Raw genomic sequence first — 16,164 nt, 5'->3', positions numbered from 1 at the left:
GTTTAGGACGTTGGCACTGCCCTATATATGAGATCTCCACAGTCCATCCTGTGATGAGGTTTAACAACTCTCCATTTTTTAATTTTTGAAGGAGACTGTGTCTTTGACTAGGATTGTGACTCCTCTCTTGGAAGCATTGGAGCAGCACACTGTGGGGAATCGGGGATGTTTTAGTTTCAGAGGGTTTTTAGAAGAGAAAATGGTTTCCTGGAGACACCATAAATCACACTGTAGAAGGTGTGTCTCTTTCCATAACATGTTAGCCGTTTGACATTAAGGCTGGGTTCACACCTATGTGCATTGGATGCGGGTTCCACGCATTGAATTCGAATAGCAGGATAATGTTACCGGCTCACATGTCTCCGGTGCGGCTGCGGAGCGCACTGCACGGAAACGCTGTGCATCTTTATCTCCATTTCAGGGCCAAATTCAGACAAAGATTCTGCCCTGATTTGTCCCTGAAATAGAGAACAGGGACGGACAGCATTGCTGTGCGATCCACGGCCGGTTTAGGTGTGAACCGAGCCTAAAGGAAGGGAAATTGGAACCTGATGCTGTAAAGAACCTTGTGTGGTGTCTGATTCAGAGTTTAATTTTGTGGTTCAAATTGAGAACTTTAGTGTCCTGGAATGTTTGAACTCTTATCTTGATTCAGTGAAATGATAGGGAAACACCAGTAAAAAATAAGAAAAATTGTTCCTAGTGTAAAATAGTAAAAAAAAGACAATTCTAGAATAATCTGAGGAGATAAATTCCCACTGGAGTAGAGGGGGTCAAAAAACAAAACTATGGTATTTTCTATGAGCTTATCGGAGCTGCAATGAAAAAGTAATATAGTCATATTGTAGCCTGGGCCTTTAACCATTCGCTGCACTGTGCCAAGTAGGTGACTGTGGGTTGTGGGTTGTGAAGATGCAGTGTGAGGACCATCGTCTGATTCCAGAATGTTCCATTCTTTCAAAAGGCGGATGCCATTATCTACCGAAGCGATGGTGACCGTGTTTTAGTCTTTGGTAATTTGAAGTTTGGCTGGATATTCCCATCGGCAAATGATCTGGTGGTTTCGCAAAGGTTTAGTGATGGTAGTCATGTTTCACCTTCTTTGCATTGTGTATGCAGAGGTCTTGAGTGCATGGGAACTTCTTATCTGGATTTCTCGTGCGCATAAGAAATTTGTCCTTGGTTTGGTAAAAATGGATGCGGACAATCGTATCTCTTGCTAGCTGGTCTGGGAGATGTCTTGGCTTGAGTAATCTGTGGATCCTATCAATGGCCAGTTCTGCTCAGGAAAGTCAGGTAGTTTTTCTTTTAATATGTTATGGAAGTGATCATGAAGTTTAGCTGTTTTGACTGTTTCTGGTATACTGCAGATTTTAACATTGTTTCTTCTCAATCGATCTTCCAAATCCGCCATCTTGGCCTTGATACGTTGTAGTTCGTTCTCCCTGTCATTGTGTGCATCTATGACTTTGCTAACTGTTTCAGCAAATTCCCCTATCTTGTTTTCAATAAGGGTAACTCTGCCTTTGACTTCTAACATTTCATTTTTGAAATGATTTGTGAGGGATATTATATCCACATGGATGGTGCTGTGCAATGAGACAAGCATGACTTGTAATGTTGTGTCCATTACAGGCTGATCTTTGGTAGGAAACTCCAAGATGGAGTCTTGTAGTTCTATTGTGTAATTAAGAGAGGCATTTAGGTCTCCTATTTCTCTTGCAGCTGTGTAGTGCTGGCGATTTTGTTGTTTTGCCTTTACAAGGCTGGATGAAGAAGAGGAGGACTGAGAGTGATAGCTGCTGTTTTCATGAGGCTGGGACATTTTGACTGAGAAGCGCTTTGTGTTCTCTCTGTTTGCCTGAGATCTGCCATGTGTGTTCCCTGTGTGCTTACCAGCGCCATCTTGGCTGTGCTGGCGGTGGGGCTGCTGGAAGAAATCCGTCATCCACCTGAGTTTCCCTGTGTCTTTTCTTTTTCTAGACATGTTGTGTACAGGTGCCCGATGGTCTGGATAGTGAAAACGCCATGTTCCGAGGCCCAGGGACTGTGGGAATAGCTCCGGTTTGCTACTGAGGAATGGAGCTCTGCTTCTAAGCAGTCATACTCTTCGGCTTCCGGCCACGCCCCCTTAATTCTACTTTATTGAATAAGGTGGAATGAAAATGAAGCCAAATCAATAGAGTCTGACTAAGGCTGGCCATACACAGTTCATTTTTTTCACTCAGTTAGTGGGACACCTCCAATGTCAGAAGATACCAATCAGTGGCTGCAGCCAACTGATAAAGAAAGTGTTTTCCAACAGTTGAGAGTTGATTGGTAGATTGACTTCTGTTGAGCAGAAACAGCCATAGATGGATCAAAAATTGGCTAGTCCCTGCTGAACTGGTCGGATTTAGATCCATCTACAGGCAGAGCATTCATAAGAGTAATAAATAAGAAATTAAAAATAAATTCATGTCCTTTTTCTTTCTTTCCATATTTTGTACTTTTTCTATATTTAGAAAAACCAATAATAAAATAGACATTTGTAGAACGTAAAAATGTGTTTTGTGTTTGGATAGAATTGTTATGTTACTAATTCTGTTTTGTTGATATATTTCGGGAATTCATTTAGTGTAGTTTCATTTTATTTAATTTTGTTTTGTTTATTAATGTTGACGAAATAAAATAGAACAATATCTACAGAAGGCAAAACTTTTAGCTATATCAGAAGAAGGTGCTACCAAGTTAGACAGTGATATCTCTATAGAAGAAATACAACATGCAATTAAAATCATAGGGGTAGGTAAAAGCCCAGGCCAAAATGGATATACGCCTTTATATTTTAAGAAATTCTTAGTAATCTTAATTTCTTACTTCCAGACATACATAAACTCCATTGGGGGTGGTTTGGAAATGCGTAAGAAAGCATTGGGGGCTTATATATCACTATTGGCAAAAGAAGGGAAAGATCCAACACTATGCTCCAGTTTTAGGTCAATATCTTTGATTAATGGATATTAAAATGGATACTAGGATTTGGGCTGAGAGGCTGAAACCCCACATGTCTAACTGGATAGAGAAAGATCTATTCCTGGGAGGGAAGCAAGGGATAATGTAATAAGAATGATACTTTTGATGCATGTAGCCAAGCAAGGGAAGAAACCGATACTCTTTCTGTCAGTAGATGCTGAAAAGGCTTATGATAGATTGGATTGGGAGTATATGCTTTCGACACTACATCATTTTGGCTTAGGTCCGCGGATGTATAAGCAGATAGAGGCATTATACTCCAACCCAACAGCCCAAGTACAGGTTAACAGGAGTTTGACAGAACCCTTTGCGCTTTATAATGGTACTCGTCAGGTATGTCCACTTTCTCCTTTACTTTTTGTACTATCTTTAGAGCCTTTGTTAGCGACCATACGGGCAAACTAAAAAATTTAGGGTTTAGAGATAGCGAAACAAGAACATAAGGTGTCCGCTTTCGTGGATGACATTATGTTATATGTATCTAACCCGTTAGAGACCAAATATTCTTGCAGAATTTAAAAGGTATGAGGAAATCTCAAACTTAAAGTGGTACTAAACAGACAACAGTAAAATCAGTCTGTATATGCAGCATAGCATGCTTGTTATACTCACTGTGGAACTTAAGGGGTTAATCCTCTGCATTGTGTAAAAAGGCTGTTTTATCCTGTATGCACAGATCCTTCCCTCCCTGCACTGTCTATCTGGGGAAGGCCAACTAACACAGGCAGAGTAGCTGACCTACACATGCTTAGTTGTGTCTTTTATGCTGTAGAGAATATTTCCTTGTTGAGCTGAACTAGCCAGGTCGCATGATATTGACATCACACATGTGGGCATGTATACAGGCTGACGTGGAAATCTCCTCCTTCCTGAACTCTCAGCACTGGAGAAACTGTGCAGTTTATCACTGACCGTGGTATACAGATCAGCCAAAAAGGTATATAGTGACAATATTTTATTGTAAAAAGAAGATATATAAGCTGTGGACACTGTGGGGGGGGGGGGGTAGGGGGCAAATTAATTATTTTCCTATTACTGGGTTTAGTAACACTTTAAAGGTAAATATAGAGAAAACTGAAATATTAAATATCTCTGTTACTCCAGTGGAGTGTAGAGCTCTTAGACCACTGTATCCTTTTGTGTGGAAGCAAAAAGCCTTAAAATATTTGGGTATACGTTCTTCTACATCAGTAATAGATTTATATCAGGATAACTATCTGCCCTAACTTAATAAAATCAAACAAGATCTGAAGGGATACCCTGTTGTCAGGATGTCCTGGTTTGGTAGGATAAATGTAATTAAAATGATGACCCTTCCGAAAGCCCTGTATATTTTTCAGACCTTCCAGATAAATATTCCAGGGACCTATTTTAAAACCCTTGGTTTTTTAATCAAGAGATTTATATGGAAACATAGAGGCTCTCACATTGCTTATAAGACCCTGGCTAAACCAAAATCACTTAGGAGTCTGCTTCTTCCAGATTTTGGGAAGTATCATGAAGCTGCAGTTCTGCGGAGCATAATAGAGTGGGTTCATGGAACTTCCCAGAAAAAATGGGTACAACTGGAGGAAAATATAAGCAATTTAAATCTGGACCAGATAATACGGTTACCGAGGCAGTATAGAGGTCTTGTTAAGGATCTGACCTCAATTACAATGGAGACCTTGGGATAACCTAGTTTGTCTTGGCAACATAATAGACCTTTGATGCCTCTATCAGGTATAAATTACTTCCCACCAAGGAAGGAGAGAAAGATGTTCCTTAACCACTTCAATACCAGGCACTTAGACACCTTCCCGCCCATTGCCAATTTTCAGCTTTCAGCGCTGTCGCAATTTGAATGACAATTGCGCGGTCATGCTACACTGTACCTAAACAAATTTTGTATCATTTTGTTCCCACAAATAGAGATTTCTTTTGGGGGTATTTGATCACCTCTGCGGTTTTTATTTTTTGCGCAACAAATAAAAAAAGACCGAAAATTTCGAAAAAAAAACCAAGTTTTTCTTTGTTTCTGTTAAAATTTTTTGTAATTAAGTATGTTTTCTCCTTCAATGACGGGTACTGATATGGCTAGACTGACGGGCACTGATACGGCGGCACTGATGGGCACCGCAGCACTGATGGGCACTGATAGGTGGCACTGATGGACACTGATAGGTGGCACTGGTATGCGGCACCGATGGGCACTCATAGGTGGCACCGATGGGCACTCATAGGCGGCACTGATGGGCACTCGTATGTGGCACTGATGGACACTCGTAGGTAGCATTGATTGGTACATATGGGTGGCACTGATGGGTACTTATGGGTGGCACTGATGTGTGACACTGATGGGCACTGATAGGTGGGCACTGATGGGCACAGATGGGCACTGACAGGTGGCAACAATGGGCAATGACAGGTGGCACTGATTAAAAATATTGGGGGCCGGAGGCTCTTTACCAAGATCGATGGAGCGGTGTGTCAGGCTGACACACAGCTCCACCGATCGCCGTGATGCGCACCCCCGGGGGCGCGCGGCGGCATTTTATCCTGCTGGACGTCATATGACGCCCAGTCAGGATAACGGAAACACTTCCCAGACGTCAATCCGCTATAGGGCGGGCGGGAAGTGGTTAAGTGGACCTCCTCAGATTGCCTCAGATTCAGATTAAAGGATATTCTGAATGGGAATGTCTTTTGTTCGCTATCAGAATTTTGTAACTCATAACGAACATTCGTAATTGTTACGAAAAGTTAACGAACCTAAAAGTTAAAAACCCAGGAAGTCAGCACAGCACAGGGATGGTGGGAACCCCTCATAATGGGCACAGCTGGTGTACACTCAGACCCGGGAACTCAGCACAGGGATGGTGGGAACCACTCATTATGGACACAGCAGGTGTACAGACCTGGAAACTCAGCACAGGGATGGTGGGAACCCTATGGGAATTTCTATGCTTGCAAATTTTATACAAAATACGAAATTTCGTTAAGGAATTTCGGATCCAAATTCCGTTACAACAGAAACGTGACTGGTGTTTTGTTCACCAATCAGAGAAAGTCAGCACAGCACAGGAATTGTGAGAACCCCTCATAATGGGCACAGCGGGTGTACACTCAGACCCGGGAACTCAGCACAGGCATGGTGGGAACCCCTTATATTGGACACAGCAGGTGTACAGACCTGGGAACTCAGCACAGGGATGGTGGGAACCCCTCATAATGATAAATTCATCATAACGAACATTCGTTATTTTTATGAAAAGTTAACGAATCTAAAGGTTAAAAACCCAGGAAGTCAGCACAGGGATGGTGGGAGCCCCTCATAATGATAAATTCATCATAACGAACTTTCGTACTAAACGAAAACGTAATGAAACTAAATGAATTTATTGACGGCGCACATGTCTAATACTATATGTACTCTGAACTGTATTATAAATACTACACGGACTGCACTATATACTCTGAACCATATTATATATACTACACGGACTGCACTATATACTCTGAACTGTATTATATATACTACACAGACTGCACTATATGCTCTGAACTGTATTATATATACTATACAGACTGCACTATATACTCTGAACTGTATTATATGTGCTATACGGACTGCACTATATACTCTGAACTGTATTATATATACTATATGGACTGCACTATATGCTCTGAATTGTATTATATATATATGCTATAGGGACTGCAATATATACTCTGAACTGTATTATATATAATATATGGACTGTAATATATACTCTGAACTGTATTATATATACTATACGGACTGCAATATATACTATGAACTGTATTATATATACTATACAGACTTCACTATATACTCCAAACTATATTATATATACTATACGGACTGCACTATATACTCTGAACTGTATTATATATACTATATGGACTGCACTATATACTCTGAACTGTATTATATATACTACACGGAGTGCACTATATACTCTGAACTGTATTATATATACTATACGGAATGCAGTATATACTCTGAACTGTGTTATATATATTATACGGACTGCACTATATACACTGAACTGTGTTATATATACTATACGGACTGCACTATATACTCTGAATTGTATTAAATATACTACACTAACTGCACTCTATACTCTGAACTGTACTATATATACTACACTGACTGACTGCACACTATACTAACTACCTGCCTAACCTCCATTCATTCACGATATATGTCCGCCATGTAAGCAGCAGCCTTATATGGTGTGGGGTGTGGACTTAGCCCCTGAGCCATGATTGGCCAAAGGCACCCTGCCTTTGGCCAATCATGGCTCTCACAGCACATCTCGTTGTGATTGGCCAAAGCATACAGGTCATTCTTTGGCTAATCAGCAGCCTTCAATGCAATGCAATCTCGCAGTGAGTGCAGTTTCCTGCGAGTGCCCCATTTGTTCATTTGTTCAACGCGCAAACAAACAGCTGATTTTCGAGTCGAACTTACATTTGACTGGAACATCCAGCCCATCCCTAGTTAATGATTAAACACAGACACATTTTTGTACCAGCGTCTGGACTTACGGGCAATTAAGTGTTGCCCTATCATCTGGTCGTTGAAGTCCACCCCTCACATTTTAAGGTTGTATTTGTGGACACAGAGGGGCTTCTCATCAACACCAGTCACTGTTACAGTTTGAACTGCTGTGTCTGCGTGAATGGCAGAATGTCCTTCCACCTCACTGCAAGCAATTCATTGCACCTCAAGCAGACCCCCCCCCTCCGTCTAAGTGGGGCATTTCCAAGCTGTTGGGGGAAGCCAGGGCGATTTGATCTCACGGTGCCACATGCGCCAATTCCTAATAAAAAGAGGTGTCTAAAAATTGTCCATGTATAAATGGTACCCCTTTCGGAATAAGGTGGACATCAAGTCCCAAACAATCTTGCTGCTGTTACCTATGTAGTCTGGGTAATCGGGGGGCTCCACACTGCTATCTTTTTCCTTGTAAACAAGGAAACTACATGTATAGCCTGTTGCCCTGTCACAGAGCTTATATATTTTGACCCCATATCTTGTTTGGGGATATACAAGGCTGCAAATTTTTGGTTGAAGTGGTTTACGAGGGGCCAAATTTTGTGGAGTCAGTCATATGCAGAGTCACCCCGAGGATGACATAGTTCATTGTCGTTGAAGTGCATAAACCGCAAGATTTGCTCTTATCTAGTCCTGGCCATGGCAGCAGAGAACACGGGCATATGGTGAATTGGGTGAGTGGACCAATATGATCGCAAATCACTCTTTTTAGTAATGCCCATGATGAGGGATAGGCCTACAAATGTTCTAAATTCAGAAACAATGATAGGTTTCCATGCAAATTGTCTGGCAAGGGTCAAATTTGGGTTTGCGGCGATAAGTTGATCAGCATATAAATTGCTTTGGTCCCCAATAGATCTGTACAGATCTTTGGTCATAAACAGCTTATAAAAACCAAGGGCGGTTAAATTTGCTGTTTACACCTGAATTCCGGGTTGGCCAGTAAATGGGGGAAGTACAGGCGCTGCAGAATTGATGGGCTGCCACTCAGGATTTGCAAGCGTATCAGGAAGGGCACTATGGGCTCTATTGGCCTCTGTCTGAATTCTTAGTGGCTGCAGGACACTACTTGTGCCAGCCACCGCAACAGCTTGAACTGCACTTATGGAACTCACCATATCACCAAGTGTTACTGCAGTGCTGCTTTATCTACAACCAGGAGGTACTAGGCTGTTGGTTCTCGCCAGTTCACCAGAAGTTAGAGCAGCACTAGTACCAGCACTCTGCTGCATACAAGAACCATGTGATTGTTGCACCTCAGCAACAGAGGAATGGGGTCTGGTACGCCTCACCATAACAGGGATCTCTGCTCCGTCATCAGGGCTATATGTCAGGGTGCCGCTGCTCTCTACAGGTTTGTATACTGAGCCTGAATCTGATTCTGATTCTGACATTGAGGCTTCCCCTGTGCTCTCATCTGTCATGCTTAGTATCCTGTAGGCCTCTACACTAGTGTACCTTTTGTTTGACATATTGGCCACTAAATTTACAGGTACCTAGTGTGCCTCAAAGGTAAAAAATCACCTAGTTGTAAATGACTATTTGAACTGCTACAAAAAATTGTAACTGTTAGGGCTAGCAGAGATCAGACTTGACTCAGCTAACGCTGTGGTTTTGTGTGCTGTGTATCAGAAGTGATAGTTATCTACTGATACTGCACTTGTTTGTGGGGTGGATGGATGGGCTAAACGTAGGTGCTGGCAGGTGTCAGGGCTGATCCTGCTAACGCTGAATTTTTGGGAACACTATACTATTGGGGACCCTAGTAAAGTTTTGATCTGATCAAAGATATTGATCCGTTCAGACACTATACTAGTAATGAAGATGTATAGTGTGTGTGTCAGGTTTCAGGTGTGAGGCAGAGTTGCTGAGAGGGCTCCCCTTACGGCTAAGTGCAGTGCACCCCTGCGAGTGGTACAGGGAGTGCAGTGCCCAAAGAGGCACAGTTTGCTGGTTACTGCTGTTAGATGAGCTGGTCACCAGAGAGTGGTTGGAGCAAGCTGGGTGTACTGTATGGCAGACGTGTTTAGGTAGTGTCAAAGATATAAGGCAGTGGAGCGAACCAGGAATGGAGTCAGGAGCCAAGCCAGGAGTCATACACGGTGGATCAGTCTGTGATTGGTTCGGATAGCAGAACTGGAACAAATTGGGGTCATACACAGTAGATAGGAGATAGCAAAGTTGTGAGCCAAGCTAAGGTCAATAACGAGGGAACAAGCAGGAGCAAAGTCAGGTTGCAAGCTTTGGGTCAAGCCAGGAGATCAGGATAAGCAGGTAACAACAAGCCGGGTCGGTAGTGGGAGGTCCAAAGATCAGGATACACAGAACACAGAAGATACGGGAAGCTGAAGATAATCCAGCAATCTGCATGTGTCAGTGGCAGGTTTAAATAGGCCAGAGGGCGCCAACATCTGTCATGTTGTGCGCACGCATCTGCATGCGCACGCTCACGCCGTCGCACATCTGCATGTGCATGGCAATCCGCCTGGCGTGACCATGATGAGTGCTGGCAGGATTGCCAGTTCTTCGGCCATTTCCCTGACAGTGTGTGTTAGTGATGCTGACAATCAAAGGGTTAAATTCTGACGCTGTCTGGGGTTGACACTAACACCGACGCTAACTTACGCTGATGCTAACTGCCATTGACACTAATACAGTGATCAGAAAAAAATCTGTAGGATGACACTGTGACAGGGAGTGAAAGGGTTGACTGGGGGGTAATCAGGGGGTTAAAACTTTATTAGAGAATATATGGTGGGTACCCTACCTATCTGGGACTGACGCTAACTGCTGCTAACTGCCCCTAACACTATTTAGCGTCACAAGTAACACCAATACAGTGATCAGTAAAAAATCTGTAAATTGTATTTAGTTACAGTGTGACAGGGAGTGAAAGGGTTAACGGGGGGTGGCGATCAGGGGTTTAAATGTACCTAACTAAGTGTACTGGTGTCAGTGTAGTGCTTGTGCTCACCATTGATGTTATCTCCCCTCACTCTGGAACTGTAAAGGGCTCCAGGAGGGGAGATTGCATAATTTCCTGTGCCTGTGTTTACATTACACAGGCACAGGATGTTCTGTGATTCATCAGAACCGAGCAGCAGGTCCAGACCATAAATCATTGGCCTGGGTCTGCAGATTGATCAGTTCTGTAACGAATCCGATCGCTGAGGGGATAGTGGGCATATGCGCCCCCTACCTGTGGGCGCAGGCAATGTACAGGTATGTTGATTCACACAGCCAGACTGCCCTGCCACAGTAAATGTGTGGTGGGTGGTCCGGAACTGGTTAAAGCCTATGAAAGTCGCTTAAGGACCGTCCCACATACATATACTGTGGCAGGGCGGCCCTTTAGCACAAATTCACACCTGTAAGTCATTGTTTCTTCGTGCTCAGGGACCTGACGATCGTTCCGAGGAGAGGCAGAACGGCGTTCTGCCTATGTAAATAAGGCAGATCTCCGTTCTGCCAGTGAGGAAAATGGAGATCTTGTGTTTTTGCTAAGCATAAACACAGATCTCTGTTTTCCTCAAGTGTCAAGCATTCCCCCCACAGTTAGAAATCACTCCCTAGGAGCACACTTAACCCTTTGATCGCCCCCAGGTGCTAACCCCTTCCCTTTCAGTGTCATTTATACAGTGACAGTGCATTTTTTTTGCACCAGTCACTGTATTGGTGTCACTGGTCCCCAAAAAGTGTCATAGTGTCAGATTTGTCTGCTACAATGTTGCAGTCTGACAAAAAATCGCTGATCACCATCATTACTAGTAAAAACAATAAAGAAAACAAAAAGTCCATAAATCTATCCTATAGTTTATAGACACTATAACTTTTGCGCAAACCAATCAATATACACTTATTGGGATTTTTGTACCAAAAACATGTAGCAGAATACATATTGGCCTAAATTGGTGAAAACATTTTATTGGATATGTTTTATAGCAGAAAGTAAAAAAAAAATGTATTTTTTTTTCTAAAGTGTTTTTTGTTGATAGCGCAAAAAATAAAATTATCAGTTAAAGCAACACAGTGCCGTATCACAAAAAATGGCTTGGTCAGGAAAGGGGGGAAAAACCTTCTGGAGCTGAAGTGGTTAAAGCAGTTTTAAAGGATTCTTTTTCCCTAAAATAGCAAACAGAGGCCCCGAACCTCCTTTTCTGGGGTCCCCGACTGGCACTCTCAGTTTCTCCCAGTGGCGGCCCGTCCATAGGGGGTGCTTGGGCACCCCCCCCCAAGCTGATTGCAGGCTGGGAAGCTGATTTGCCCGTGTTTAGGACGTGTGCAGGGAGCAAGCTGTGTGCCCGCACACACTTCCACTCTATTGGGATTCGTCGGCATGTCTATAGTAGTGGCTACGATTGGCAGGGACCGGAGGAGAGGATAGTAGTGGTCGGTACTATTTGCGTGCATCACTGTGTAGGGGTGTAGTTGACTGGGACAGAGGAGAGAGCGTGGCTATTTACATCAATTCTGTGATTGCGTGGCTGTGTGCGGTGGATTCAGAGAGGATGAGCGGCACCAATGAAGGTAAGTGCTGCCTGTCCGTAGCGCTGCTGTCTGACCCCACAGGGAGAGAGAGGCGAGCTACTGGCCATGGTGTTGCAGGGGGGGTGGTCTGGTGCACCTGACCAACCATCCCCTTCCCTCGTGGCCGCGGGCTGTCTGAGCGGTCCTGGGCCAGATGTCACACAGGCACAGCGAGCAGAGTGAAGCCGCCTCCCCCTTTATGTGTACACAGGGAGAGGGGACCGGCTGTGCCTGTGCCGTACTGATCTGAGGAGGTACTGAAAGAGATGGGGGTCCATCTGTGTTGAAGGGGCGGATGTGCTGAAGGGGGGTCCATCTGTGCTGAAGGGGGGATGTGCTGAAGGGGGGTCCATCTGTGCTGAAGGGGGGGTGTGCTGAAGGGGGGTGGTCTGTGCTGAAGGGGGGTGGTCTGTGCTGAAGGGGGGGGTCTGTGCTGAATGGGGGGGGGTATGTGCTGAAAGGGGGGTCCATCTGTGCTGAAGGGGGGGTCTGTGCTGAAAGGGGGTCCATCTGTGCTGAATGGGGGTGTCTGTGCTGAGGGGTGCTGTGTAATGTAAAGGAGTCCAGTGATGCAGGGTGCTGTGTAATGTAAAGGGGTCCAGTGATGCAGGGTGCTGTGTAATGTAAAGTGGTCCAGTGATACAGGGTGCTGTGTAATGTAAAGGGGTCCAGTGATGCAGGGTGCTGTGTAATGTAAAGGGGTCCAGTGATGCAGGGTGCTGTGTAAAGTAAAGGGGTCCAGTGATGCAGGGTGCTGTGTAATGCAAAGGGGTCCAGCGATGCAGGGTGATGTGTAATGTAAAGGGGTCCATCGATGCAGGGTGCTGCGTAATGTAAAGGGGTCCAGTGATGCAGGGTGCTGTGTAATTTAAAGGGGTCCAGTGATGCAGGGTGCTGTGTAATGTAAAGGGGTCCAGTAATGCAGGGTGCTGTGTAATGTAAAGAGGTCCAGTGATGCAGGGTGCTGTGTAATGTAAAGGGGTCCAGTGATGCAGGGTGCTGTGTAATGTAAAGGGGTCCAGTGATGCAGGGTGCTGTGTAATGTAAAGGGGTCCAGTGATGCAGGGTGCTGTGTAATGTAAAGGGGTCCAGTGATGCAGGGTGCTGTGTAATGTAAAGGGGTCCAGTGATGCAGGGTGCTGTGTAATGTAAAGGGGTCCAGTGATGCAGGGTGCTGTGTAATGTAAAGGGGTCCAGTGATGCAGGGTGCTGTGTAATGTAAAGGGGTCCAGTGATGCAGGGTGCTGTGTAATGTAAAGGGGTCCAGTGATGCAGGGTGCTGTGTAATGTAAAGGGGTCCAGTGATGCAGTAATTGTGCGGGGCGGGGATAATTGTGCAGAGGGGGGGTAATTGTGCAGACGGGGTTTAATTGTGCAGTCGGAGGGGTGGTAATTGTGCAGACGGAAGGGTGGTAATTGTGCAGACGGGGTAATTGTGCATGTGAGGGGGTGGTAATTGTGCAGACTGGGGGGGGGGGGTAATTGTGCAGGATTTGTGAGAAATGTTATATACCAGGCTTTGTGATAAATGTTATATGCCAGGCTTTGTGAGAAATGTTATATGCCAGGCTTGTGAGAAATGTTATATGCCAGGCTTTGTGAGAAATGCTATATGCCAGGCTTTGTGAGAAATGTTATATGCCAGGCTTTGTGAGAAATGCTATATGCCAGGCTTTGTGAGAAATGCTATATGGCAGGCTTTGTGAGAAATGTTATATACCAGGCTTGTGAGAAATGTTATATGCCAGGCTTTGTGAGAAATGCTATATGCCAGGCTTTGTGAGACATGCTATATACCATGATCTGTGAGGCTGAGCTATATACTCTGTCCTGTGATGCTGAGCTGTATACCCCTGACACTATGAGTGGAAGCAAGTGGAATACAGTGGATGGAGTGGGTGGATTCTATAAGGGGTGTGGCTTATGATAAGTGGGATGGGCCAACTGGGAAGGGGCGGGGTCTGGCGCCCCCCCATCCTAAAACTTCACCAGCCGCCACTGGCTTCTCCTCTTAGCAAGCTACTTGCTATGGGGGTAGATGTGCAGACTCAATCCTGAGCTGTGCTGTGTGCATCTATTGACAAACACACAATGCAGCTCGGCCCTGCTCCCTTTTCTCTGAATTTGGCTGACAGTAGCAGGAGCCATTGGCTCCTGCTGCTTAATGTCAGTCCTTGTGTGAAGGGAGAGAAAGGAGAGATGACTGCAGCCAGGAAAAGCGCTGGATCAATCTAGTAGTGAGGTAAGTGTTTAGGGGGGAAGGGGGGCACAGCAAGTCCTAAAACAGGGAATGCATTAAAGTAAAAATGTTTTTGCTTTGGAAGCACTGTAAGAACACAGCTCAAACCACCATAGTTTCTCAATTCCTCTTAGCTCTAACTCATTTTGCCTATAGGACACATTTTAGCAAAGCAAAATTGACTAATTTTGCTAATGGCTATTACTGACTATAATTCTCCTTATAAAAGGGTAGAGCTAATGTACCTATTTTTTATACAATTCATCCCTATTATATATTATATTTGGGTAAGTCCACCCAAGAGTGATGTTTAATTATATGAGGAGCCCAATTGGCCATGTCAATTTCTAGTTTTTTGCATGCCTTGAATATGATAACAGCGATATTTCCCTTCTATAAATCCCAACTTCTAGGTTTATTAATCACCTATAAATTCTGTTTGCCTGGAGGTTTTAAAGCATCCCTGCTTACATTTGCACGTTTCAGCATCGCTTTTTGCATTCTCTTTCATATAAATACCAGTAATTATAAAACTCAACAGGGAGCATAGCATGAAGGTGTAACAACCATAGCAGATGTGAAGACCCAGTAACTCAAGGACAGATATCTCACCAATGGAATCCCAGATGGTTTATCTCTCCAGTGTTTACCAAAAACTGAAATATTAGTTTTGTGGGGACATTAGCTTTTATGCTTATAATATCATGAATTCAATTTTTTACAAGGTTCTTTTCAATCTTGTCATTTTTGTTTTAGGTAGGAAACCTGGGACTTCTCTTCATGCTTCTCTTCTTTATTTATGCAGCTCTAGGAGTCGAGCTGTTTGGGAAACTTGGTGGGTATACTTTATAAACATTCAGAAATTTTATGACTGTGGAAATTTTATTGATCACATAGGCAAGATTTTTCTGTAACAAAAGTTCCTGCGTAAATGATCAGTAAAATACTTTTAGATATTTTTTTAAATATGTAAAATTGTAGTCAGAGTCTTCATTGGAAATGCAATACCCTAACTACCAAGGCCTGAGGTGTGCATTGGCCTAGCTGGTCAGTACGCCTGAAAGAGGGCATACCCTGAATGTATGAATATGAAAAAATGTACCATGTGCAGGGGCGGACTGACAACTCATGGGGCCCCCAGGCAATAGGAGATCATGGGCCCCCCCTGTGTCCCACACTGCCCACATTACATATGTTGGTTCCTACCCCCTTTAGCTGCAGAGGCAGCAGCTGAGGATGTACACATGCTGCGGCAGGAATTATACCCCCTTTTGCTTTTGGTGGGTGATCGTGACCCAATCAAGTGAATAGGTCCACTCTGTAAACACCCTGCAACCATGTGTAATGCATGCAGTAGCAGCATGCTAGTGTGGGATCCAAGGGGTTAAAGCAGGTGATGTGATGGGACAATACAATGCCACCTTATCACCTGCTTTAACCACTTGGTTGCTGTACTGCACAAGGTTGCACGGCCTTTGCAGAGCAGCCCCATGCCAAGCATGACAGGGTGTATAATTCCTGCTGAGGCTGCAACATGTGTACACCCCTGGCTACTGCAGTTAAAGGGGATGTGGTTGGGGCAAAAACAAACATAAACTATGAGGTTTTACCACCCCCAAACTGCGAATGTAAACAAGCCCTTACTGTCTTGAGCTCCCTATCACATTTGGTTTTTAGGGGACCCCTGGGATGAGAACAGAGAAGGATCCCTAAAATAAGGACAGAGGAGGACCCTGGTATGAGGACAGAGAGGGCACCCTTGGAAGAGAGCAGAGAGGGATCCCTGGGATGGGGGCAGAGAGGGATCCCTGGGATG

General features: G+C 44.3%; 1 protein-coding gene across 2 annotated transcripts in view; it reads left to right on the top strand.

Annotated features, from left to right (window-relative positions):
• CACNA1I (calcium voltage-gated channel subunit alpha1 I) overlaps positions 1–16,164 on the top strand; it is a 3,871,666-nt gene that overhangs the window by 2,990,826 nt on the left and 864,676 nt on the right. For both annotated transcript variants that reach the window (XM_073592660.1, XM_073592661.1), the window contains one exon: positions 15,105–15,183. In XM_073592660.1, coding sequence (XP_073448761.1) covers positions 15,105–15,183 — 79 coding nt within the window. The remainder of the gene's footprint in view (positions 1–15,104; positions 15,184–16,164) is intronic.

The sequence above is a fragment of the Aquarana catesbeiana genome, linkage group LG07 (assembly GCF_042186555.1).
Source record: "Aquarana catesbeiana isolate 2022-GZ linkage group LG07, ASM4218655v1, whole genome shotgun sequence".
Lineage (NCBI taxonomy): Eukaryota > Metazoa > Chordata > Amphibia > Anura > Ranidae > Aquarana > Aquarana catesbeiana.
The sequence above is the reverse complement of the archived record's forward strand: the minus strand, read 5'-3'. Positions and strand labels throughout refer to the sequence as shown.